This window comes from Mauremys reevesii, linkage group 1, assembly GCF_016161935.1.
Source record: "Mauremys reevesii isolate NIE-2019 linkage group 1, ASM1616193v1, whole genome shotgun sequence".
NCBI classification, from domain to species: domain Eukaryota; kingdom Metazoa; phylum Chordata; order Testudines; family Geoemydidae; genus Mauremys; species Mauremys reevesii.
Window position 1 is genome coordinate 101,375,974 of NC_052623.1, and position 27,209 is coordinate 101,403,182.

Below are 27,209 nucleotides of genomic sequence, written 5' to 3' on the forward strand. Positions count from 1 at the left end.
GTTTAGATGCTTTTGCGTCTTGCTCCTCAAAAAAGAGGAAAAGGAATTTATATAGCGAGTATGCGGATAACAGTAAGTAGCCTGTGCCTGAGACACATGTATCTTGTCTTAAAAGCTCAAAAATTACAGGCTCATGGCCTATTTCATGATAGACACACAAGACCTAGGAGCATGAACATAATCAAATGAAATCTTCAGAGATGTTGATTTACATGTAAGGAAGTTTCACTTTCAAAAATAAGGATTGGAAAACTTTGCAAACACAAGGGGGCAAAGTCAAAAGAAAAACTTGCATTGACTTCAGACCCTCACACACTCGTTTTCTAGACATATTGACACTATCCAGTATACGGGAAAACATTATTTTTTAATTAACAGAAACGGTATAAGTAGCTCTATTTCTCAGTGCAGATTTGGTTAAACAGAAAGAAATGATCGCATCACAGAAATTAAGGGACTTGATATTTGAAATATAATGCTAAATACACTTAAAATGTCTTCACTTTATCTATTTTTACTAACATTGTTTTGTGGAACCCTTTCTGTTCAACTGTCACCCCATGAAAGTCATTACAGATGACAGTTAATTTTAGCAACCTTATTGTGTACAAATCTTTAGAATGGGTATTTACATTGTATAAAATATTATCAATTTGGAAGGGATGTGTGAGAAGTCATCAAAGACTGAAAATTGACTTTTTCTCCCATAAACTAGCTAGATGGCAGTATCTTCACACAGGCTGAGAAATGTGCAAAGAAAAGCCTGCATTTTATTTCCTTTTTACATCAGAAATCTAGGCATCCTTCCTTCTCTTTACACTCTCTATTTTTTTAACTTTGGAATGTTTTTCTGTATTTAACTGTTTCATAAAATATAACATTGTAGTGGATACAGTATACATATATTTGAGGAGGCAGTTTTTCTTATATTTCCTGCTTTTGTATAATTTTCCAAACAAATGTATCTTTAAGATGAAATTTTTCAAGTTTGTGTCATGCCAAAAGTGATATTTTTGGAAAGTATGGTAAAATTCCATTGGGTGTGTTTTTAATTATTGGAACATGGGCAAAGTTTTCTGAGATCAAGTGATTTCATAAGTTTGGGGAAAAAAGAGTTTAGATATAACAGTTGCCAGTTCTTGAAATTCATCCACAGTTCATATCAGGTATGTGTTTTTTCCTTTAAAATTTTAGCCATGTAATGCAGTACAGAGCTCCAGATGTATTTGTTTGGCATTTGAAAGAATTTCAGTTGTCTGTTTCAAGAATTCACCCTTGAAATAATCTTAGATAATTTATTTATATGTACATGATCCATGCCATGAAGCATACCCCCAGCAATAACGCACTTATCATTTTTGGCACTGATCTTGCAGGGGGTCTCCCTTTGCAGATTCAGTTGGAGATTTTATTTCAAATAAACCCAGGTTTATATATTAATTTGAATATAGAGCCATTCACAATTCATAGTGTCACTTTTTTCTTGTTTAAGTCAAAGAAAAGGCATGACAATTTAAATGAATAGAAGTCAGGACATTCATGGATAAATTTCCCTCAGAGACCATGATTGGTCCATTCTAAATATGTGCAGTAAGTTTATAAAACTAACCATAAGTACAGTAATACAAAATACTACTCCAGTATGTGCAAAGTGGCTGAATTGTGTGGGAAATGCACAAAGGCATCAAGAAAATCCAAATTATATTTGTGGTCTGACCCATAACATTGCACTAGAGAGCTTTTGCAGTGGAGAGAAGCTTAATTTGAAGCCTGGGTTTGGTTGTTTTTTTTTTAATCTTGGAGACAATTAGTGTTTGTTCTTCCTGTGGAGTGCAGAGAAATGTTACCTGTGCCCTTTGTGATGAGGCAGCACTCTCTATTAGTGGTGTGAAATTATTAGTACCCTTCTCGTTCTGAATGTTTTCAGCACACATGAAATACTAGAAGGAAACAAAATAGAAAGCAGGACTTACATAAAAAGAATGGGTGAGCTCAGGAATCGTGTGTTTAAGTAGCAGTCAGGTAGAGAAATATAGATTCTGTCATGATGAATAATCTCACACTTGCCCTTCACAACTTTGGTCCCTCAATACATCTGGGTAAACCTATCACAGCAGTTTAGAAAATGAAAGCAGAAAAAAGAAAATGCCCTAAAAAATGGCAGATGGAAAATGTAGTCTACAATAGTAGATCAAACCTGCTGAAAGTTAATATTGAGTTGGACATAAAAATAGTCATCACATGGGTGCTTCTAAACTAGCTACAATAATGGCTTTCCCCTTTCTATGTAGTCTGTTTATTACCAGTCTAACAGAAATTAGAATGTTCTTGTGTGTAGTATGATAAACTTTACAGCAGTGGTTTCAAACTTGTTGAACTTAGCCCTCCTCTCCCTTTGAGGTCCCAACCAAGACAAAAATAGACACATGCAAAAGGTACACTCGTTAGCCTAACAGAGACCTTTAACACAACTTTAATTAAATTATCTATACTGTAAGTTTCAAATACACAGATACTTTAATTTGAAGGATGTGCCTGTTTCTCTGCGGACAGTTATTTGGAGAGATTTTTTAAACTGACACTCTGAGGGTTGTCCTCTACTCCCAATCTTGAATGGTACTTTGTCTTTAGCACAGCCAGCGAAGAGAAGCCGATCTCACACAAATAAGATGAACCAAACAGTAAAAGAGCTTTGATCACACACTTTGACAAAGCTGAATATTCTGAGCCAACTTTCAACCAAAAATCCCCCAAAGACTTGTTTTTTAAATTGAATGTCCAGTATCCTATCACTCTGAAGTTCAATCATATTCTCCTGAATGTCATCTGAGAGCTGAGACAAGGTCACTGCCTGAGCTACAAAGGTTCAATAATCCAGTCATTCAGGGGTTACTTTTCCTTCGGTAAAATATTTATCCAAACTGACTCTGAGAGTAGTCAAGTGATTCTTGTTTGGCTTCACAACACTCTATAGTTCAGATTGTGTTTCGTCAATAGCGTCAGTTAGTGGGAGTGGAATGCTTAAACCAGTTTCGATTTTTTTGTTTCCATAGAGCTAGCTTTCTTGTTGTGCAGTTCAAAAATAGTACTTTCCGCTCCTTGCAATGAGACATTTAGAGAATTCAGTTTGTCAAAAATATCAGCAAGGTAAGCCAAAAGCACAAGCCAGCAGGGATCATACAGTGTCTCTGTGTTGCTGAAATTCAATCCACTAGAAAAAGTCGAACTTAGTTTCTCAGTTGAAAAATGCATTGCAGCACTTTCCCCCTGGATAGTCACCTGACTTCCATGCAAAACAAAAAAGGATTTTGCTCCGCTCTGATTTCTGTAAAAAGGATTACAAAGAGATGTGCTTCAGTAGGCTGGATTTTGATAAAGTTTATGATTTTGATAGCAGAACTCAGAACATCAGTAAGTTCCTGATCCATGTTTCGAGTTGCAAGGGTTTTGCGGTGTATCATACGAGTCCACGATATATGTGGAGCAATTTCAAATACTTTGGCTTTCAAGCCTTCCCTACTGCCGGGCATAGAAGGGGCTCCATCCGTGTCGATGTCAACTCAGGCTTCCCACTTCAACTCGTGAGAAGTTAAGAAGTCGTTTAAAATGTTAAACAGTTCAGATCCAGTTGCATGCATCTTAACTGGCTTACAGAAGAGAAAATCTTCCAATATTGATGTTTTATGACATACCGAATGTAACCAATTAAATGAGCTTTTTTTATATATCTGTTGCTTCATCCAACTGGATTGCAGATAAACTGGATTGTAATCGAGAGATCAGCTGCACATTGATATTTTCTGACATGTCAGATTTGGCGGCTCACTGTGTTGTCTGACAGCAGGATCATTTTTAACTTCTCTGCCTTACAAGCATTGTCCTGCAAATGTCAATTGCAGCTGGGAAAATCAGTTTTTCTCCAGTTGCATAAGGCTTTTTATTCTTGGCAGTGTGGTTGATATGATGACTGTATCAGCCGTTTCAGTTTTTGCCTTTCATTTCAGAACACTATCTTTTGGCAATAAGTACTGATTCATTTTTCACCACATAATATGAAAAAATATCAAACTCACCAGTGGAATAAGCGCTGCACAACTGCTTGTTGTAAGGAGAGGATATGATACACTAAACCAGAAGGTGGGAAAGGTAGTTGTTGCTACGGAAAGGTAGTTGTTGCTATAGAAATGATTGTGACTGCCGCAATTTTGTCAGCTGGACAGCTGACTGTGGGAGCCCCAGCTGACAGCCGCCTGGGGCTGACAGCGGGAGCCCTGGCTGTCAGCCCTGGGCAGCCCCACAGTTTGAAAACCTCTGCTTTAAAGAGACTACATTATTCACTATTCATAAGAAGAGTGAATAAGGTTGGCTAGTCCTAGAATGTAGCTACTTTTGTTTATTTGAAGTGAATAAATACTTGTTAATATAATAAGCATGAGCATAATGATGAGATGACAGCATTAGCTGTCTCAGAGTCTCTCTTTAGTGGCTTCATAGAAGTATTATATAGGAAGAATGACGTGACTGAGTCTTGTGGGATCCCTCTGGGACCACTGTAAAGAAGTGAATCCAGAGAAGAGCAACTTCCATCCATTCCATAAGATCTCTGCTGTGAGTCGTCAACAACCTGTGACTAATGGAATCAAAGGATGCTAGTAATAGCATGAGCATGGAGACCTGACCCTTTTCCATTGCTAGAAGTATATCTGCCTCTGATATTAAATGATTTCAGATACTCAAGTCTTCTATCCAAATGATAAAAGGGGGAGAGAATGGAATCCATGTTTAGCTAAAAACTGGTCTTTATCACCTCAATATGTTTCCTAAAATGGCAAATATACAAAAGATATTTATTATATTCCATCAAAAAAGCAACATTGTGGTTGCAGGCTTTTATGATTGCATACTTCTCGAATTATACTGCATATGACATCAGACATTTTTTCATCAACCTTATATACATGTATACAGTCTGGGAAACGTCCTGTTGCCTGGGACTAATTGGTTCATAGACTTTAGGGCTAGAAGGGGCCATCATGATAATTTAGTCTGACCTCCTGCATACTGCAGGTCACAGAACCTCACATGCCCCCTCCTGTAATAGACATATAACCTGTGGCTGAGTTACTGAAATCCTCAAATCATGATTTAAAGACTTCAAGTTACAGAGACTCTGCCATTTACTCTGGTTTAAACCAGCAAGTGGCCAAATCCCCATGCTTCAGAGGCAGGTGAAAAATCCCAGAGTCTCTGCCAATCTGACCTGGGGGGAAATTCCTCCGCAACCCCAAAAATGGCGATCAATTCAATCCTGAGTATGTCAGCAAGATCCACCAAACAGACATCTGGGAAAGTATTCTCTGTAGTAACTGAGGGCAGGTCTACACTAAGGGCGGGGGTTGAACTAGGGTACGCAAGTTCAGCTAGTTTGAACTACTTACCCGTCCAGATGCCGCGGGATCGAAGTCCGCGGCTCCAAGGTCGACTCCGCCACCGCCGTTTGCAGTGGTGGAGTACCGGAGTCGACCGGAGCGCGCGGGGAGTTCGAACTATCGTGTCCAGATTAGACGCGATAGTTCGAACTCCGAGAAGTCGAACTCACCGTGTCGACCCGGCAGGTAAGTGTAGACTAGCCCTGAGAGCTACTAGCAATTTCAGATTGCCTACAATGGCATGTAGCCAATCTCATCATACCATTCCCTTCATAAACTAATCAAACTCACTCTTGAAAGAAGTTGGCTTTTTTGCCCCCCTGTTTCCCTTGGAAAGCTATTCCAGAACTTCATTCCTCCGATGGTTAGAAACCTTCGTCTAATTCCAAGCCTAAACTTGTTGATGGCCAGTTTTATAACCATTTATTCTTGTGTCAGCATTGGCGTTTTACTTAAATAACCCCTCTTCCTCCATGGTATTTACCCCTCTGATGTCTTTAGAGAGAGCAATCAAATCTCCTCTCAACCTTCGCTTGGTTAGGCCAAACAAGCCAAGCTCCTGGAGTTTCCTCTCATAAGTATTCCATTCCTCCGATCATCCTAGTTGTCCTTCTCTCTACCTGCATTTCCTTTATCTAAAAAATCATTTATTTTCTCAAAGAAAGAGATCAGGTTGGTCTGGCATGATCTACCTTTTGTAAAACCATGTTGTGTTTTATCCCAATTACCATTTACCGCTATGTTGTTAACTTCTCTTTCAAAATTTGTTCGAAGCCTTGCATACAACAGAGGTCAGACTAACAACCCTGTAGTTTCCCTGATCACTTTTTCCCCCTTTCCTAAAAATAGATATTATATTAGCAGTTCTCCAGTCATAGGGTATGACCCCTGAGTTTATGGATTCATTGAGAGTATCATGTTTCCTGCCCACTTAGGAAGGACAATAGGACAGACATTAGGCACAGCAGCACTGAGCTGCCAAGCAAAGGAGTTGGTGGTCAGAGAGGCAGAGTGGAATTGGAGCAAAGAGAACTGAGCTGACTCAGGGTACGTCTACACTACGGGATTATTCCGAATTTACATAAACCAGTTTAGCAAAACAGATTGTATAAAATCGAGTGTGCGCGGCCACACTAAACACATTAAATCGGTGGTGTGCGTCCACGGTCCGAGGCTAGCATCGATTTCTGGAGCGTTGCACTGTGGGTAGCTATTCCGTAGCTATCCCATAGTTCCCGCAGCCTCCACCGCCCCTTGGAATTTCGGGGTTGAGATCCCAGTGCCTGATGGGGCAAAAATCATTGTCGCGGGTGGTTCTGGGTAAATGTCGTCAGTCACTCCTTCCTCTGGGAAAGCAACGGCAGACAAGCATTTCGCGCCTTTTTTCCCTGGATTGCCCTGGCAGATGCCATAGCATGGCAATCATGGAGCCTGTTTTGCCTTTTGTGACTCTCACCGTATGTGTACTAGATGCCGCTCACAGAGGCGATTCAGCAGCGCTACACAGAAGCATGCTTTTGCTTTTGCATGACAGCAGAGATGGTTACCAGCCATACTGTACCATCTACCATACCATAAATCGGTAATAAAATGATCATGGTTACCAGTCCTTTTGCACTGCACCATTTGCTGCTGTCATAGTGCCCTGGCTGAGATCAGCCAGGGGCGCAAAGCAAAATTGGGAATGACTCCCTGAGTCAATTCCTCCTTTTTGGTATCTAAAAATAGAATCAGTCCTGCCTAGAATATGGGCAAGTGTACTAGAGAACCACTGTATCATAGAACCAGAGAGCACAGCTGCTCTGTGTCAGATCCTGCAGAAATTATGAGCTGTATGCTATTCACAGGGGGTGCTCCTGCAACAACCCCACCTGTTGATTCCGTTCTTCCCCCAGCCTTCCTGGGCTACCGTAGCATTGTCCCCCCACTTGTGTGATGAAGTAATAAAGAATGCAGGAATAAGACACAGTGACTTGTTAGTGAGAAATGAGTGGAAGGCAGCCTCCAGCTGCTATGATAGTCCAGACAGGACATTAAGCAGTGTGAAGGAGAGGAGCCCAGCATCCCGCTGCTAGCCCAGGGGCAATTGAATCTTTTCTTTACACATGAAGGGTGGGGGCTGATGGAGCTCAGCCCCCTGTTGCTATGATGAGGACGGTTACCAGCCATACTGCACCATCTACCAGGAAAAATTAGGGCCAGGCGCCCTTGATCGACCTCATGGATGCTAGTCGGCATGGTTACCAGTCCTTTTGCACTGCCCCATGTGCCAATAGGCTGATGATGACGATGGATATCAGCCATATTGTACCATCAGCCACCCATGGCGGGGGGGAGCAAGGATGTTGGTGTTGAGTGCTGCAGCATCGCGTCTATCTGCAGCATTCAGTAAAGATAGGGTGACATGTAAAAGAGTCAAGAGAGGATTGTTTTCCCTTTCACTTCTGGCGGTGTGGGGGGGTGTGCGTAAATTGCCGAGCTATGCCCTGACCCACCGCAGACACTGTGTTTGACCCTAGAAGCATTTGGAGCTCAGCCAAGAATGCAAATGCTTTTCGGAGACTGCAGGAACTGTGGGATAGCTTGAGTCCTCCAGTCCATGAGCGTCCATTTGATTCTTTGGCTTTCCGTTACGCTTGTCACGCAGCAGTGCGCTGAGTCCCTGCTATGGCGTCTGTCTGGAGATTTTTTAAAAATGATTTTGAATTTCGTCTTCTGTAACGGAGCGCTGATAGAACAGATTTGCCTGCCCTTACAGCAATCACATCCGCATGGTCCATGCTGGAGCTCTTTCTTTATTTTGATTTTTAACTGCATCACCACACGTGCTGATCGGAGCTCCACGCTGGGCAAACAGGAAATATTCAAAAGTTCGCGGGGCTTTTCCTGTCTACCTGGCCACTGCATCCGAGTTCAGATTGCTGTCCAGAGCGGTCAGTGGTGCACTGTGGGATACCACCCGGAGGCCAATACCGTCGATCTGCAGCCACACTAACCCTAATCCGATATGGTAATTCCGATACTAGCGCTACTCCTCTCGTTAGGGAGGAGTACAGAAACCGGTTTAAAGAGCCCTTTATATCGATATAAAGGGCCTCTCAGTGTGGACGGGTGTGGCGTTAAATCGGTTTTACGCTCCTAAAACCGGTTTAAACACCTAGTGTAGACCAGGCCTCAGAGACAGGAGAGGAGAAGGGACTGAGCAGAGCAGTAGACATGAGATGCCAGTCAGAGGGCAGGTGGATGGGCCTGATTGATGTCAGCCAAACAAGTAATGCCTTGGGAAAAGAGTGTAAAGCCAGGAGGAAATGCACTGCTAAGCATGCCTCAGGCAGAGCTTCATTTTGAATGTGTGTGTCTCTTAATGCTGTAATTAATCAGATGTGTGTGGTGACTGGGGAGGAAAGAGATTGGTTATGAGGTTTTCATCTATAGTGAGGTTCAAAGGCAAGGTAATGTTCCAGCCAGTTCAGGGTAAAATGTGTAATAATTGTTAGAACCTTGCAAACATTGAAGCACCTGCTGAAAGACAGTTTGAGCTAATTTTAAGAGAGGAAAATAAAGCTTGTGAAACTTAGGCTGCAGTCAGGTAGTTCAAAGGCAGTTATTTTTGTCTGAAATGCAACAGCTATTTTAGTTTGCCAACTAAGCCATTGGAGGCTTTGTAGTAAAATAAACTACAGTTTAGCAGTTGCAGCAAATAAAATTAAACAACAGTTTTACTGGAGTTTAGGAGTGAGATTACCTTTCTTTCATACTTTGTTACAGTTTTTTTGTAATTGCAAATTTACTGACTGCTGCCAAGGGTAGACTTCTTAATATGCTAATCAGTTCAAGACTTACACACTGTATAAACACTCTTTATATTAATTTATACGACTCTAGCACCTAGGAACCTCAGACGAAGACCAGGGCCCAATTTGTGCTATGCAGTATAGAGACAAATAACAAGACAGTTGCTAACATAGAGAGCTCACAGTTTTTATGTCTGAGGCAATGCAGCGGACAGCAAACCAGGCAAACCAGGTGGGTGTGGTAACAATAAAATGAACAGACATGAGCAGCAAACAGAAGTCATAGCTCACTGCTTGCCTAATCAGGCACACAGGAGTGATGTGTAGCAGTCAAGGCAAGAGTAAGTTTTAAGGAGAGATTTAAAAGGAGTCTGAATTTTGATGAGCTGGTTTCCCCAAACATGGGGGAGGGAGAGGGGGATGACATTGTAGAAAGTGCAGAGATGATTGAGAGAGAAATGGACAAATGAGTGATCAAATCTGGTATCACTGGCAAAGCAAAAGTGGAAATTGGTAGCTCAGTAAGACAGAACTTACAGACTGCATGGAACTAAATGTAAATACCAGGAGGTTGTTTGATATGATGTAGGAAGGGGAGCCAAAGGAGGGATGAAAAGAGGGGTCTAATGTGGTCAGAACAGTGACCCAGGAAGATTATCCTCGTAGCAGGTTTTGCCTGGATTTCAGATGAGGTGTATAATTGGTGTCAAGGCCAGAAAGGAGATTACAGTAGCGAAGGCATGAGATACTGAGAGCCTGATCTAGAGCATTGGCGATCTAGACAGACAGAAGAAGCAGATTCTTTAAAATGTTATGTTGGTAGGCACGGCAAGACTTGCATACGGCATGACTGTCTGAATGTAAAGAGTTCAAGATTATGCCCAGATTATATATTTGAGTGACTAGGATAATGATGATGTTTATCTATGGTAACAGATAAATTGGTATTGGGGAGGAAGGTTTCAAGGGGCAGATCAAAACCTGAGTTTTGGCCACATTGATCTGGAGTTGCTGGATAGACATCCAAAAGGGGTATCAGAAAGACAAAAACAAGATGTGGGACTGTTTAAAAATTAGATAATCACATATTTGATTTTGATTTTATTTAAAAAAAACAATGTCTGGAACACATCTACTCACCCTTTTGGACTTTGGGGGTAACAATAATAATAATAATGATAATTAATAAAAAACAGCCTGAACCAGGAGAGGGGTAAGCGTAAAGGACATAGCACATGGGATAGGAATATGAGAAACTTTGATGTAGATACATTTTCCAAAACTCATTGAAAGCTATAAATCCCTGTGGTTTGTGTGTCAAAAAGATGAAATGTTTCATGTAATTTTCAGAAAATGTGATATGCTTTCTGATAAGGGCAGTCCGCTTGTAAGTGTCTGTAAGACCTTTAAAATGTTTTACCTACATGTACGTGACTGCTCTTCTGCTCATGTGAAATGCATAAATTGTCATTTTGTCTACAAGAAGCTCCTTTCTCTAGATAGCTCTGCAACGTTCAGTAGGGGAGAGCCAAATGTTTACCACCTTGTTTACACCACTTACATGGTCACAAAACATGAGGTCAGTTTTAGAGATATGGCCTTAATCTTGGCTCAAAATATACTCACATCTGTGGAATGAAAGACTTTGTAGACATAATCTCAGTCTCTTTAGGGGTGTGTCTCAAATACATACAAAAAGCAAGTTTTCTACGGCACTTGCTGATGGATCCAATGCCAGGTCTGTAATTGAGCAAGAGTCAGTGTATATCAGATTTGTGCAGCATGGGAAATCTTGTACTCTCTTTGCTGTGTGCCAGCTTTGGATATTCAGACAGCTGATGTCACACTGTTGTAAGGATCAAGGCAGCAGACCTCAAATCAAAACTGGTTGGCCAGAATTTGTACGATACAGCAATGAATATTGGCTGTTTAAATGATGTGCATTTCAAGTTCAGAGAAGATGCTCTTTATGTTGTAGTGAACTGTCTCAACGAAAGCCATGAACTTGCTATTCTGGATCTCAAGAAAAGTTATCTGAGGTTTTAAAAGTTGGAATTTATTTTGAAAGACACTTTCAGATTTTCTATTTCATCTCAAAATTCACCAGCAAGTTCAAACTCTTAGTAATTCTTTTGAGGCAACCATGAGCTAATTTGGAGTTATCTACCATGCATGCTGGTTGCTAGTCTGCAAGGGAACTGAAGACAGTGATTAAAAAAAATTCCCACCTGGCTGTCACTCCTTTGAAACACGTTGCAGAAACTGAGTCAGGATCAGTCATAGCCCAAGTTATGTTAATTCTTAAAAAGATAAACATGTATTGCATGATCGACTTCACCACCATTATGAAACCTTGGAGAATCCCTTATTCCTGAGGCTTTGTAAAAACTGGAAAGTGCTGTGCTGGAACTCATAGCAATGAAAGCTAATTTTGGCCTTTATGTTCCAAAAATTATTCTTAAGGATAGGAGATCTGAAGGGGTAAATATTTCTGGATATTTAGAGGCAAATCTGTAGAGAAGTCCAGCATGCTTGAAACCGCCATTGATTGCTTGGGTAATAACAACCATCATTCACGTGATTTCAGTGCTTTGAATCTACCCAGTGGCCTACTGATACAAACAATTTGGCTCTTTGTGGCAAATCTATTAGACCACTTTACACAGTATTGAAAGAGGAGGAAAAAGGAGAGTGTCCTCACAGTGGTTGCCTCTAAAATCATATGTAAATACCATTAAATCCACCACAATCATACATAAATATTTAACAAGGCTTTTAACCACTAGGCCATCAGTCTGTCAGAATATATTGCTCTTGTTAGAAATGCTATTTTCATTGACTTGTATCACTGCAGTGGCAGAATGTGCATTTTCTGCAATTAATTTAGAACAGCCCCACTCGCACGTAGACAGGAAAGCACATTCCTGGGCTTGCGGTAGATATGAATGAATTGGCTATGTGTAGATACTTTCTCCTATGAGGCTATTACTGTATCTATTATCTTGAAAAGGGACCAGGAACAAAACACATTAGTGGACATGGTCACAGTGAATACTTAATTGCAATATTAGGCAAAAGTGGGAGAGTAGATAAGCACTATTCCATGTGATTAGACCTAAGTTCCAAAATACATGAACATATCTCATTGTATTATTTAGGAGTTAGAATTTACACTTGAACTTGAAATAAATTATTATTAGGGCTGTCAAGCGATTAAACAAATTAATGGTGTTTAATTGTGCTATTAAACAATAATAGAATACCATTTATTTAAATGTTTTCTACATTTTCAAATGTATTGATTTCAATTACAACACAGAATACAAAAGTGTACAGTGCTCACTTTATTTTTATTACATATATTTGCACTGTAAAAAATTAAAGAAATTGTATTTTTCAATTCACCTAATACAAGTACTGTAGTGCAATCTCTTTATCATGAAAGTTGAGCTTACAAATATAGAATTATGTACAAAAAAAAATACATTGAAAAATAAAACTGTAAAACTTTAGACCCTACAAGTCACTCAGTCCTACTTCTTTTTCAGCCAGTTGCTAAGACAAGTTTATTTGCATTTGCAGGAGATAATGCTGCCCGCTTCTTGTTTATAATGTCACCTGCAATTTAAAAAGGCATCTGCGTGGTATTGTTGTGGCCGGCGCCGCAAGATATTTACGTGCCAGTTGTGCTAAATATTCATATGTCCCTTCATGCTTCAACCACCATTCCAGAGGACATGAGTCCATACTGATGACACATTATTTTTTAAAAAGTGTCATCAGCATGGAAGCATGTCCTCTGGAATGGTGGCCAAAGCAAGCAGGGGCATATGAATGTTTAGTATATCTGGCATGTAAATACCTTGCAATGCCAGCTACAAAAGTGCTATGCAAACTCCTGTTCTCACTTTCAGGTGACATTGTAAATAAGAAGTGGGCAGTATTATCTCCCATAAATGTAAACAAACTTGTTTGTCTTAGTGATTAGCTGCACAAGAAGTAGGACTGAGTGGACTTGTAGGCTCTAAAGTTTTACATTGTTTTGTTTTTGAGTGCAACTATGTAGCAAAAGAAAATCTACATTTGTAAATTGCACTTTCATGATAAAAAGATTGCACTACAGTACTTGTATGAGGTGAATTGAAAATACTATTTCTTCTTTGAGTGCTTACTCATGTTGATTCCATTCTAAGTGTGTGCATGCCCACATGCACTGTCATCTGAGTTTTTTGCCTTAGCAGTATCCGTAGCGTCAGCTGGAGTGACCCCAGGAGTGCCACGCTCTTCGCATTGGTATATTAGCTGCTGCTGACCCTATGTCCTCTCAGTTTCTTCTTACCGCCTGTGATGGTTGGTTGGAGTACCTTGTCTTGCATCACAAGAGTGTTAGCGGTTCTTACAGTCTGCTGTTCTGTCTCCTTTGTTGTTAGTTGATAGGCTCTTAGTTAGATCTTTAAGTTAAATATTAGGGTAGTAGTTTAGGAGTTAGAGTCCCGGCAGGAACTTTGCCTCAGCTAGGACTTTAAGCCATGTTCCTCGTGCAGTCCCACAGAAAGAATAAGTGCAGGATCTGCAAAAACTTTCACCCTCAAACTCAGAAGGAGTGGGATATCTGCTTGAGGGCCCTCCTCATGGAGGCTGTGCTTCATCCTACCTCAGAGCCCTCTCGATCAGACTCCATGCTGCTCAGCATCAGCACCACCGGCACCAGAATCCACCTGGCACCGTTCCCCCTCGCAGGTGCCAAGAAGTGGTCAAAGTTGATGGGCCTGCTGGCACCACAGAAAAAGGGAGCTTTGGGCAAAGGACCTGTGTCAGGCTCTGTACCCGCTCCAGAGCTGCTTGGGGGTACTTCTGCGGTCATACCCCCTAGTCCAGCCAGGGATCCGACTCCTGGGAGTGGCAGCAGGTCCCGTCCCCTAGTAGGGTTATCTGTGCCTGAAGGGGGCCCGGTGGCCAAAGAGCAAGTAGAGTGACCGGCACTGCAGACGCCAACGCAGGTGACGGACCCAGCCGAAGCCCCAGCATCTACAGGCAAGCTGGTTATGGGACCAACCCCTAAAGCAATGGAGTGTCCCCGATCCCCAGACCATAGGCATTGACATGACCACAGCCTCAGTCCCTAGTTAGAAGACATAGATCCCTGACACCAAGGTCTCCACCTGCAAGGCATGGGATACCTGAGTCACGATGCCGATCCGCGTACCCGTGGTACCGTCAGGCCTCCCACCAGAGTTCACCATGGCACAGATCGCCATCGCCTAGGCGATCTCCCAGACGTTGATCCCCCGGGTATGGGATCATTCCCAGTCATGACACTGGTCTCTGGCTCCCCGGTACTGCTCTTCAGGCAGACATTGGTCCTCACCCTCTCCTTACTGGTCACAGACAAGGGTCAGCTGATAGACTCAGGCATCTATGGCTCTGCCCTGGTTGCCGGAAGGGCAGTGGTCCGAACCAGAGGGAGAGTTCAGCCCCTCACTTACGAGAGCCAAATCACTGATGGCCCCCAAGACAGGCAGGGCACTGGCAGCGACGGTGTGGCAGCAGGGGCAATGGCCTGCCCAGTGGCAGCACTGGAGCCCGTGAGGTGTACCCGTCATGCCAGTCCCATACTCCCACCATTCCTTTCAGGCCACATCAGACAAACTGCCTCTGGCACAGTGTGCACCTGAATCAGAGCATGGTGCCGAATCCGACGTGGGGGCAACACAACGGGCCCTGACACCCAAGCAGCCATCCCCGGACGAGCAAGGGGAAGCCACCCCTCCCCCTGCTGTGTAGTCGTCTTTGTCGTCTCCAGATGAAGTGGTGGTGGGCCTCTTGCAAATGAGTAGCCCCCCTGACGACTTCCAGGAGTACGAGGCCCTGCTCAAAAGAGTGGCTGCCAACCTGAACTTGGAGGTTGAGGGGCTAGTGGAGGAGTCCGACGACCTCTTTAAATTCATACCCTCTTCCACCCCAGCCCAGGTCACGTTGCCCATCCACTCATGGGTCCTTAAAATTGCCACGTCTGTGTGGTATACCCCCTCTTCCATTCCGCTTACCTCCAAGAAGGCGGAAAATAAGTACTATGTCCCCTCAAAGGGATTTGAATACCTTTATACCCACTCTCCAACGTGGGATCCCTGGTAATGTCCATCATCAACTAAAGGGACAGGCAGGAACAGGCTGGACTTGTTTGGTGGGAAAATTTATTCAACAGACAGCCTGCAAGTTTGGGTGTCTAACCATCAGGCCTTGCTAGGCAGGTCCAACTTCAACCTGTCAGACTCCGTCAGCAAGTTCAAAGAGGGCCTTCCACAGGACCGAGCCCAGGAATTCACCACTTTGGAGGAAGAGGGCAAAGCGGTGGCAAGAGAAGCCCTCCAGATGGCCTGGGACGCTACGGACTCAGAAGCCAGGGTGGTCGCCTCTGTGATGGTCATGAGGCACAACTCCTGATTGTAGTCCTCTGGACTGTCCCAGGAGATGCAGACTACCCTTCAGGACCTCCCATTTGAAGGTGCAGGGCTCTTTTTGGAGCTGACCAATGCATGGCTCTATGGCCTTAAAGACTCCCATACAACCCTCCATTCCTTGGGCTTGCACAGCCCTCAGCAGGCTAGAAAGCTGTTCCATCCCTTCCTCCTCTGCCTTCATTGAGGTTCTGGGGTTCTCACAAGCAACTCCTCATTCAGGAGGTTGATAACCTCCTATGCCTGGGGGCTGTAGAGGAGGTCTCTTCAAACTTGAAGGGGAAAGGGTTCTACTCCTGCTATTTCCTAATCTCAAAAGCAAAAGGGGGCCTCAGACCCATTCTGAACGCACCGCCTCAACAAGTCTCTCAAGTAGTTAAAGTTTTGCATGATCCCTCTGGCCTCCATTATCCCCTCCCTGGATCTGGGAGACTGGTACACTGCCCTAGACTTGAAGGATGCATATTTCCATTTGCCTGGGGCACAGGTGTTTCTTCCATCTTGTGTTATGCCCTCCCCAACTCATTTGTTTATTTCATCCACCCATTGTGTCTTGTCTTTTTTTAGATTTTAAATCCTTTGAGGCAGCGGATGTATGTTTGTGGTTGAAGCTTCTAGAGCCTACCAAAATATAAATGATAATAAAGATACAAAAGTTGGCATGTCAATAAGTTCAAAGCTCATAGGTGCAGGCAGATTCCAGCTGGTCATACAGAGCATTCCTTTCCTCTCAGAGTAGCACTGATTTTTTTTTTTATTTTTTTTTTAACAATCCAGGCTTGAAGTAGATCATTCAGTAACATTAGTGGAAGCTGCTATTCCAGCCTTCTAGAACAGACGGTTTGAACAGAACAACCAAACTAGGTGCCTTGAAAAGCAACAATTCAGAATTTTGAATATCTGATCCACCTCCAGACCATAACACTTCCAGTTACCACTACCTGGAAAACGGTGCAACGTGCAGATACATGACAACACTGATGTCACTCCTGGAAATAGTGTATTATTAACAGTCATCTTTCTTTGAGAAATGGAACACCTTGGTGTTCATTGTCCCCACACGTGAGCTGAGGTTTCTGGGGTACCCACAGGACGATGGTTGTAATAGTTAGACCATCTTGATTGCATACTGTACCTACAGCAGCAAACTGGTAGAGACATAGACGTGCTCCAGCCAGCTCTTGGAGCACCCCTCATCAGTAATCATGTATGTGGCTGGAATAAAGGGCTGTCCATGATGGGCTAGTGTGTTTCTTTTTGGTGATCTGTATGTCAGAGATAGTATGTTGCTGGGGTTATTTTAAAAGCATCTTATTTTTTTAGATAAATACCACAGTAAACAATGGCACAAGCCTACAATTCGTAAATGGGCAGAGTACTATTTAATGCTATGTTATATACGACCTACAAATATGGCTTGAAAATGTGTTGAGTGCCCAAATGAACAGGAAAAAAAGAGGCATTTCAGCACGTGTCCTGTGCTTTCCAGCCTTTCACTTTTAGCTCTGAAGTAGAGGCGTGGTGATGGTGAGATACTGCAGCATGTCCCCCAGGTGCTGATGTTACACCCGGTAGGAAAGGGCATTGTAGCTAGTCTATTTGGGTGATGGAAATCTGGTTTGTTTTCCAATACTGTACGGTAGAGGCGTTTGAAGTATCTTATAAAGGGTATAAAATAATACTGTTAACCTTTGCTGTATGGGAAATAAAATGATTGACCGGTAGAAAACAGGTTCCAGCACTCTTGGGCTCAAGTATACTGAAATGTCACACTAGCAGGATTAGTCATTACATGGGAAAGGTGTTTCACTTCATTGACCTGCCATAAAAAAGTAAGAATTAGAAAAATGTTGGTATGTGTCTTATCTTGTTTGAGGCATCCAGCCCAACAACTTTCATGGCTCAATTCTGTTCCTATGGAAGTCAATGGAAAGCTCCCCATTCCCATCATTGACTTTAATGGGAGAAGGATTTGAACCTTAAAATTGTAGCAAATAATTATTCCTATCCTCTGAGGTTCTGAGTCCCTCCTGTGAGGTGCAGAGTACCCTCAACCCCCAGAGATTTCAAGGAGTATTTAGGGCATTCAGCACTTCTAAGGATTGGCCCAATAACTGCACTTTCGCTTTTCACATTGACATTTTTCTTTCTCGCTTTTTTATTGGAAAAATAAAATAATAAAATAAAATGGGAAATATATCTGATATTTTCAAATGTAATATCCCCTTTGTCTGATTGCATCCTCTTGAGGGTCTGTAATTGAGAGGAAAAGGACAAGTTTGTGAAATGCAGATGCCTAAACCCAACATAGGTCGATGGTGAAAACCTTGTGTAATCTGTGTCTTAATTTTAAATAGACCAAAGTCTAAATTGTAGTGTAGTGGCCTTCTTTTAAAAGGATAAAATCATAAAAAAGTTCAATAATATTTTCATTTCTTTACAGATAATCCTGAAATAATCAGCAGGGATGGAATGGAATGTCAAGAGACCTCATTGAGAATGGCAAAACATTGTTATTGTACATACTATCCTGTCTCCTCCTCTCTAGAATTGCCACAAACTGCATGCTAAGTAAAGATTTTGTTCTTATGGACAGATCAGAAATTCTAAAAAGCTAGTGCTGCTGTATTATATATGAATATTACATATGGTATGCTTAATATATTCCAACCTAAAATAGTTAACTACCTGATACCAGCTGTGATGTTTCAAAACATAAAGGGTAACATTTTACTTTTAAAGATCTTTATAAACACAGTTTACTTCATAGGAATATTTATTATCTCCATAACTATAGCTAATGCAAATGGCCCCATTAATTTAGTATTATAAGATTCACAATTTTATGAATCTTTCAAGTTTAGCAATAATTAATTTACATTGGCTAAAATATATCCCAGTTGCAGGTTTGATTTTTAACCCTAATTATTGTTATTGTAACCGAGCAGAAAAAACAGAAGTCCTGTGTTTACTACCATAGTCTGCTGGCTGCAGTACAAAGAAAGGAAGTGAAACAAAACCCAGTACCCTGCTCATCACCCTGTAAATCTAAAATTTTAATAGTAAATCCAACGTAAAGCACAAATTCTTTAGCTAGACATAAGCTGATATTTGACTTGTATAGAGAAGCTGCATTGAATCATGGGACAGCAGAAAAAAATTAAAACTTTGCACGGTATGAACTTCATACCCCCAAACAACAGAGTCTTGAAAATATTATTTTACGAGTATATTTATAACGTTTTTAAAAGAGACTTTGCAGAAGTGCCTAAATTTTGCCACATCAGACTTGAAGGAAATGAGGCTGATGCCAATAATCTAATCCACAATAAGTGACTAATCTTTTAAACTCTCAGTCAGGTTACCTAAAAGAACCAAGTTGCTGTTGAGGTAACTTCTATCAAGAACAACAACAACAAAAAGGCTGTAGGTGAGATTATTTGTAAGATATCCTAATTTAACTAAAATTGAGTTCAGTCACTGAAAACCTGATAAGTGACTTTAATCTAGATTATTAACTAAACATTAAAAATGTAGGGAGAGTTTCAGTTTAATAAATCATTACTGTTCTTGCATTTTTTTAAAATTGAATTAAAGGGTTGTAACCGGATTACAGCATGGAGAGAAAAAAAAACTAGTTATTTTAACCTTTTTCTTTAAAAACATATTTTATGTCACAGAAATATGAAGATATCTTTAATACAACTATATACATATTATATATATACATACATACATATATATGGATGAAACAGATTTTAATGTTTACTTTTTTAAATACATTGTTGATTTACAAGGTAATTATATATGTACAATTAAAATTTCATTTAGGTTTGGTTTAAGATTTGTTTCCAGCACTACTGTACCAAATATTTCATATTTTACATTTTGTATGTTGCACACATCACAAATACGTAGTTTTAAAATTATTGTTTAAAAATGAAAACAGCTGTTATAAGTGAATATTATGTATAATTGTTGGCAACATCAGTTTTCTATGTGGACATAGTTAGTGATTGCAGTATTTTAACTTAACCGTTTCAGATTGATTGTAAACTATTTTAAACTTTGGCAGCACTGCCTTTTCTGAAAGGCACTAGAGGCACTAACGGTATGATTAGTTGTCTAGGAAATTATTTTCCGTTCTAAATTTTGTTTGTCAAATGTCTAATTACTATCTATTTATATTAAAGCTGTAGATCTGATCACCCGAAAGAAAAAAAATCACAATCTGATTGTAAAATGAACGTAGTGGTTGTAATGTTGCATTTGTTTTATTTTGTGGGAAAAAAATTATCTTAACTCCTGTTACTTTAGCAGTTAAGGTATCACCATTATGTACTATTGAAACACTAATATTTGTAGACTTTCTCAGTCATTATAACTAGGTAGTTGACATTGCAACTTGCCTATATCTGTCAAAGTTGTTTTTATTTGTTTTTAATAATAGTTCATTTAGACATTTTGGTAGCTTATTGTACAAGACTAAATGGTAAATTATCCAGATTGTTTAAATATTTTATGTAGAGGACTGTTTAAAACATTGTTTTGTGCAAACTTTTTATGTTTCATGATGATTATTCTATAGTTTTTTACAATTACTTCAGTAGTACTATTTTTTGCCCATTCGTGACAAAGCTTCATATACATCAGGTCTTGCATTCAGACAAACCTACAAAACAAAAGAGAAAATGTATTTTTAATATGAGATCCACGTTCCAACTTTATAACTTTGTGATATTCCTAAAAACTGTACAAGTACAGATCTGTGCTAACATAAGGAGGCAATTACACAGATGTGCAAATAAATGTTCAACAGATTCTGCATTTTATTTATTAACAAATAATTTTTAGAACAATTACAAATTTGGGAAGATCTAAAACTATTTTTCTGTATAAATATTATTTGCCAAAACTTTTTATATTTTTTAAAAAGAAACTATAATGATGAGTAAACCTTAAATGCTTTATTTAATTTAAATAAATAAATAAACTCCCCAGAAAGAACCATGAGATGGGCCAACATCGAGATAGTAAATACTATAGCTGAGACGTGATTTCAAGTTACTTGAGATGTCTCAGTATTTATTTTCTATAAATGAAACAGCACTTCACCAAAATACCTTATCATTTGCCTCTTTCATACAAAATGTAATTGACTGCACTTATACTGAATATTTCAATAACAGTTAAAGAAATCCCTTCTTTCATGCCTTTCACGGTAACCATTAGCAATCTGTTAAATATCCATTATATTTTTGTTGTAACATTAAGTTCATTCACCCAATGTGCAACCGCTCAAATAAAAAGAAGCATTTTAAAATGATTGCAGCAGCACAGCATTCTTTCATTGTTGTAACGTTGAGAAGAGCAACTGGGGCAACAAGTAAAGAGAGCTAAAAATCAGAAGAAGATGAGCATGGTATTTTTTAAAACCATTTTTTGATTGTGGCAAGTAACAGAGATGAAATACCCTAAAAGGAAATGACCGGGCTCAGGATGAGCAAACATGACTTGCAGGGGGATGGAATTCTCCTTTTTTCCTCCTTCCCCCTAGTCAGCCAGAGCTATTACAGCAGCATCCACAACTGCTGTGCACATCATCTCTAGGAGGGAATGTGCATAGTGTATGTATGTAGTTGCAGATCTACTAGCCTTGCCCCAATCCTGAGAATGCCTCTCTCCACCAGGCGTGGATTCCCTACCTGTCAGTTCCACTGCACTGAGGCTTGGATCCAAAAAGGTCTTTGAGCATCTAACCCCCAGACTTAGGCACCTAAGTCACATTTTAGGCATGACTATATTCCATAAAATCCCATCTGGCTCGACTGCCACATAAGGTGTAGGTGTAGGTGCAAAAATGCACTCCTAAGGTTTTGCATGAGAAGTTGGTTAGGTGTTCTGTTTCTGCCTCTGGGCATGCACACTGCTGTCTCCCTCTAAGCCCCAAAGCGATTCACAAACCAGGGGAAGACACTATCTTATCTTGCCAGTCTTGCCAAGGGACCCAATCCAACAGGTGTGTTCAGAGACCATCCAACTCCACACACAAAACAGCTCATTTATAACCTTTAGTCCAGAGGTTAAGGTACTAACCTGGCTTGTGGGAGACCCTGGATCAAGTCCCTCCTCCACCTGATGAGGAGAAGGGATTTGAACAGGGGTCTGTTGCCGCTCATGTGGTTGTTGTAACCCAGGGGTCGGCAACCTCTGGCATGCGGCTCGCCAGGGTAAATACCCTGGCGGGCTGGGCCAGTTTGTTTATCTGCCGCGTCGGCAGACCACAGCTCCCACTGGCCGTGGTTTGCTGTCCCAGGCCAATGCAGGAGGCGGGAAGCCACGGCCAGCACATCCCTCGGCCTGCGGCACTTCCCGCCACCCCCATTGGCCTGAGACAGCGAACCACGGCCAGTGGGAGCTGCGGTCTGCCGAACCTGCCGACGCGGCAGGTAAACAAACTGGCCTGGCCCACCAGGGTGCTTACCCTGGCGAGCCGCGTGCCAGAGGTTGCCGACCCCTGTTGTAACCACTCGGCTATAGATTGTCTCATTCTCTCACTGGCCTAATTAATATTTATTATATTATTTAATTGAAGTGGAACAACTTCAACAGGAACGACAGCAGGCGCTCCACATCAGAATATTCCACAGCCCAGTGGTTAGAGCACTCAGCTGAGAGGTGGTAGATTCCTGTGCAAATCTCGTCTTGTCAGGCGGAGGGGGTCACCCACATCCCAGGTGAGTACCCTATCCACTGGGTTAAAGACTATAAGGGACCTCGTCCTCACCCCAGGCACTGAGCTAAGTGTTATAAAGCTCCTTCCCAACACCCACTTCCCTGCTGCTTTGGGTGGAGTAACGTGTTTGTCTAGCTCATTCTCCCCAGAAACAACTTAGCCATCTAAGTCACCTGACTCCACGATTGGGGTTCCTGTCTATGGATCACCAGTAGAGATAGCACCTCCCTGCCACCTGGATTTAGGTGCCTATCTCCGAGAGGGGCGGAGTTTAGGACACACCCTTTTTTTCGCATAGCCCATTGGCTAGCTCATGCAGCTCCCCACCTAGCATGCTGGCTTTGTGGATTGTGTTCTGAGGTGCCTGTCTTTCCCCATTCATTGTACAGGAGCCGAGGGGCCTAGCTCAGGCTTTGTGGACCACGTTGTTGCAGTGATTTTCTAGGTGCCTAAAAGGTATGTACTGCAACAGCGAGCATTGCACCACCTAAGTCCCTTTGTGGATCTGGGCTTGAGGGCCTTCCACGGATTTACCTCTACCAGAACAATTACTTTATGCCACTTCTGTCTGTATACACACTATTGTGTACAATGACACAATTGTCATCTGTGCAATGTAGCTCACAGATGTATTGAAAAAATGATAGTTAGTTACACATTTATGTGGCCTTTTTCCTGTATAGATCTCTCAGCCTTTTATAAAAGTGAGTAAACATGAGTGTATCTGCATTTTGCCAAAGGGGGAAGCAGAGGCTCATAGAGATTGTAATTTGCCCAAGGCCTAAGATTACACAGCAAACCAATGATAGAGCAGGGATTAAAATTCCTGGTTCACAGTCCCATGATCTGTTTACAATACCATGCTGACATTTGAATCTTCACTAGCAAGGCAGAACCCACGGCATTCAGTGTAGAGAGAAACAGAAACTTGCTTAGGGACAGGCTTATCCTTCATTCAAAAAGAGCAGAAATAAATAAAGGGCTGTCACTTCTTTTGTCAGAATCCAAGGATTGGCATGAAGGCTTCTCACCCCCTAGAATGGTCACTCTTGGTCAGGATGAATGAGGAGTGCTGGCCAGGCAATGAATGAGGAAGTGCATGCAGCAAGTGCAGTGCTAGTTCCATTGCAAATAAGCCTTTTTCTCTAGAGTTGTCAATTTTACACCTTTTGTGAACACTGCATTCACTTGTTAAATGGCTATCAGAAGAAATAAAACCCCACAGGGCCAGGAGCATTTGTACCATCACCAATGAGAGCTAGTTAGAGAGGAACCCGATGGCTCAGTGATTCTGGAAAAACACCAGGCGAGCCTGTCCAATGGCAGGTGTTTCAAGCTCAATGCTTGTCAAGGAAGAGTGTGTTTGAGTAAGGGGAGGAATGGAAGGGCAGAGGCCTGCCAGGGACATAGTAAAGAGGAAGACATGAAGATGATTTCAGAATTGATTAATTGAATTACTAAAACGTCTCAGCTTCACCTGGTTCTATTTACACTTTGTCACACGAGACCCCATCCTGCTGTAAGAAGAACAGAAGTACTTGTGGCACCTTAGAGACTAACAAATTTATTTGAGCATAAGCTTTTGTGGGCTACAGCCCAGTTCATCAGAGGCATAGAATGGAACATACAGTAAGGAGATATATATACATACAGAACATGAAAAGGTGGAAGTAGCCATATCAACTCTAAGAGGCTAATTAATTAAGATGCGCAATTATCAGCAGGAGAAAAAAAACTTTTGTAGTGATAATCAAGATAGCCCATTTCAGACAGCTGACAAGAGGTGTGAGGATACTTAACATGGAGAAATAAAGTCAATCTGTGTAATGACTCAGCCATTCCCAGTCTCTATTCAAGCCTAAGTTAATGGTATCTAGTTTGCATATTAATTCAAGCTCAGCAGTTTCTCATTGGGGTCTGTTTTTAAAGTATTTGGAAAGCTGACTGCTTCCAAGAAGACTCAGGAAATGTTGGTGTTGATTTTAATTTTTAAAAAATCTTATTTTCATATTTCAATATTTATGCCTGTATCTGCAATTTTCGCTCCATGTATCTGAAAAAGTGGGGTTTTTAACCCATGAAAGCTTATGCCCAAATAAATCTGTTAGTCTTTAAAGTGCTACCGGATTCCTCATTGTTTTTATGGATACAGACTAACCCAGCTACCTCCTGATACTTAGCACCTTATTTTCATGTCTGTTAAGAAGGGCTTCTCGCTCCCATGCCTTCTGAACGTCCTCTCTTGTGCTGAGCTTAACTCTATAGCCAAGTTCTGTGTTTTGACTAGTAAACCTACCTTACCTCAGGTAATTGTGGGGTTTCAAAAATGAAACAAAACACTTTAAAGAGATGAGGAGTCATAATTTTTAGGTATTTCAACCAAGTTTCACCCAAGGCAGAAGGTAAGCCGGTGTTGTTTATGACCACTGTGGTGTGCAGAGGGTTGAATGAGTCTTCTGCTGAAGATATTTCCTTGTTTAAACTCAGTGGATTTTTGAAGGTGCCTTGAATTGCCTTGCTGACTCCGTCTCTTTGGTATCGGGTTATTTGCATAGTATGCTCCTTGTTTCCTTTGAAAAGCCTCTTTTCTGGGTCCATGATTTCCTTTTCAAATGCCATGTTACGATTATATTTTTAACTGAGACTTTTTTTTAATGGTTCAACATTATTTGTATCAAAGTGATTAAAATTTCTGGTAAACAGAGTGGTGGGGCTGATAAAGATTAACATGGAATTCATGGCTGTATTATCTTTCAGTGGATGCTAACATTAATTTGAAATGTTATAAGAAAATGTTTTCCTACATCAAAGAAAAGAGAAATAAAAATGTTTTGAAATGTGAAAGGAAGATGAGTGGCATGAAACTGAGAAAGGAAAGGTTAAAAGCAAGAAAGGACTGTCTGTGCCATGTTGAGTAGTTGTGATGTTTCCACCAAAGGTGCTTGAAGAATTATGTAGATACTAGTGAATACATTGTTTTATAAAAATGAACATAATGGAGTTACAATGGCCTTTCACCTCTGAAGAGCTGAGTTCAAATCCTAGTTTCAGGTGGAAATAAACTTAGTGAGGCTTTTCCTAGTCTTAGTCCACCTCACAGACCAGTACAGTTTAGCCCAGGGGTCGGCAACCTTTCAGAAGTGGTGTGCCGAGTCTTCATTTATTCACTCTAATTTAAGGTTTTGCATGCCGGTAATACATTTTAACGTTTTTAGAAGGTCTCTTTCTATAAGTCTATAATATATAACTAAACTATTGTTGTAAGTAAAGTAAATAAGGTTTTTAAAATGTTTAAGAAGCTTCATTTAAAATTAAATGAAAATGCAGAGGCCCCCGGACCAGTGGCCAGGACCTGGGCAATATGAGTGCCACTGAAAATTAGCTTGTGTGCCGCCTTTGGCACACATGCCATAGTTTGCCTACCCCTGGTTTAGCCTGCATGATAATAGAGTCACAGGATCAAAATAGCACAAGGTCACCAGATACCCTTGTGATGCAAGGGTGATATAGATAGGTCAGGATTCACATACATTTGAGGAACTAGGTGGGGGGATGGGCTGAACTTGAGCCAAGCCAAAGCTAGTTCTGTACTTTCATTAGCAATACATTTGCTTACTTTTCATGGAAGGGTGTGGCAGGGAAGCAGAGGTGTTTGTTTTCTTCTCCTTTGTATGAAAACAGTTACTCATCTGAGAGCAAATGGACTTTTCATAGGTGTTAGACATTAGAATCAGTGAGTCTGGAGTTAGCAGCTAACAGTGCTATTCAGAACTAATAGATACCACTTTTCAGCTTGGGCAAATGCAGATGTTTTTTCTCATGAAATTGTTTTGATTTCTAGCACTGTCAGCCACAAGTAACCAGCAATAAAGCCAGAAATTATGATGAATTTTACAGTATTGCCAACCCCAAACATTCAAAAATCCTGAGTTAACACCCCAAAAATCATCAGACTGGCTTAAAATCCTCACGATTTTTTAAAAAATCATAAATGTTGAGTTCTGTTTATTTAACATCTGGTTTTAGAATGTTTAGAATACACTCAGGTCACATTTTTAAAGCTTCTCTCCCCACCCATGAGGGCCCAAAAACGTACTCGCAAAACAGAGATCCCCATGCATTCATATGACTCCAAGAGGTGGGGCTTAAGAAAAATACTGTATATCATGACACTCACGATAAAATATGAATGTTGGCAACACTGAAGTTTTTAAAAGGTTTGTTTTCTTTGGGATATTATCTCGTTCTGACACAGATGGGAAATGCATAGGTGAAGAGGGGATATCCGTACGGTAAGTCTTTGTCAGATAGCACCACCTTGGGGTCTCTCAGGCCTGGTCTTCACACAGTTTTTGTACTGTTATAACTATCTGTTAGTGCCGTGATTTTTGTACCAATATAGTTTGTCAACAGGACCCCTAGTGTTGATACAGATATACAAGTATAGCTTATTCCCTATTCTATGGGAGTAAGCATGGGCGATGCATGAGCCCCCCCCTTCAGGGAGGCTAGCCACCCGGCCTTGCCCTGGCCCTTCCACCGGAGCCTGCACCCACTGTCCACAGGAGCCCCGAGCCCACCTCAGTTTCCCTCCAGCCCTGGCCCAACAGCTCCCAACCGCCCGCTGGCCCCAACCACCTGCTGGCCTCCGGTGGGAGTTGAGGTGCTGCTGGCTTGGAGGAGAGGGCGCAGCGTAGATGGGGTGTGGGCTTGGCTTAGGGGAGGCTTAGCCTCCCCTGGACTATTACATCCACTGCCCATGGGAATAAGCTATACCGGCACACACACATTT

The 27,209-nt window shown here is 41.4% G+C and overlaps 1 protein-coding gene across 18 annotated transcripts in view; it reads left to right on the forward strand.

Moving 5' to 3' along the window:
• Positions 1 to 22,918, forward strand: part of MBNL2 (muscleblind like splicing regulator 2) — a 156,213-nt gene extending 133,295 nt beyond the window's left edge. For 16 of the 18 annotated variants that reach the window (XM_039483182.1, XM_039483164.1, XM_039483148.1 and 13 more), the window contains 2 exons: positions 18,125 to 18,252; positions 19,038 to 21,007. In XM_039483182.1, the coding sequence (XP_039339116.1) occupies positions 18,125 to 18,139 (15 nt within the window). In that variant the 3' untranslated portion in view covers positions 18,140 to 18,252; positions 19,038 to 21,007. Of the gene's footprint in view, positions 1 to 18,124; positions 21,008 to 22,276; positions 22,419 to 22,806 lie in introns of those variants that run through there. The other 2 variants (XM_039483199.1, XM_039483228.1) reach the window with 2 other exon arrangements.
• The last annotated feature ends 4,291 nt before the right edge of the window (positions 22,919 to 27,209 follow it).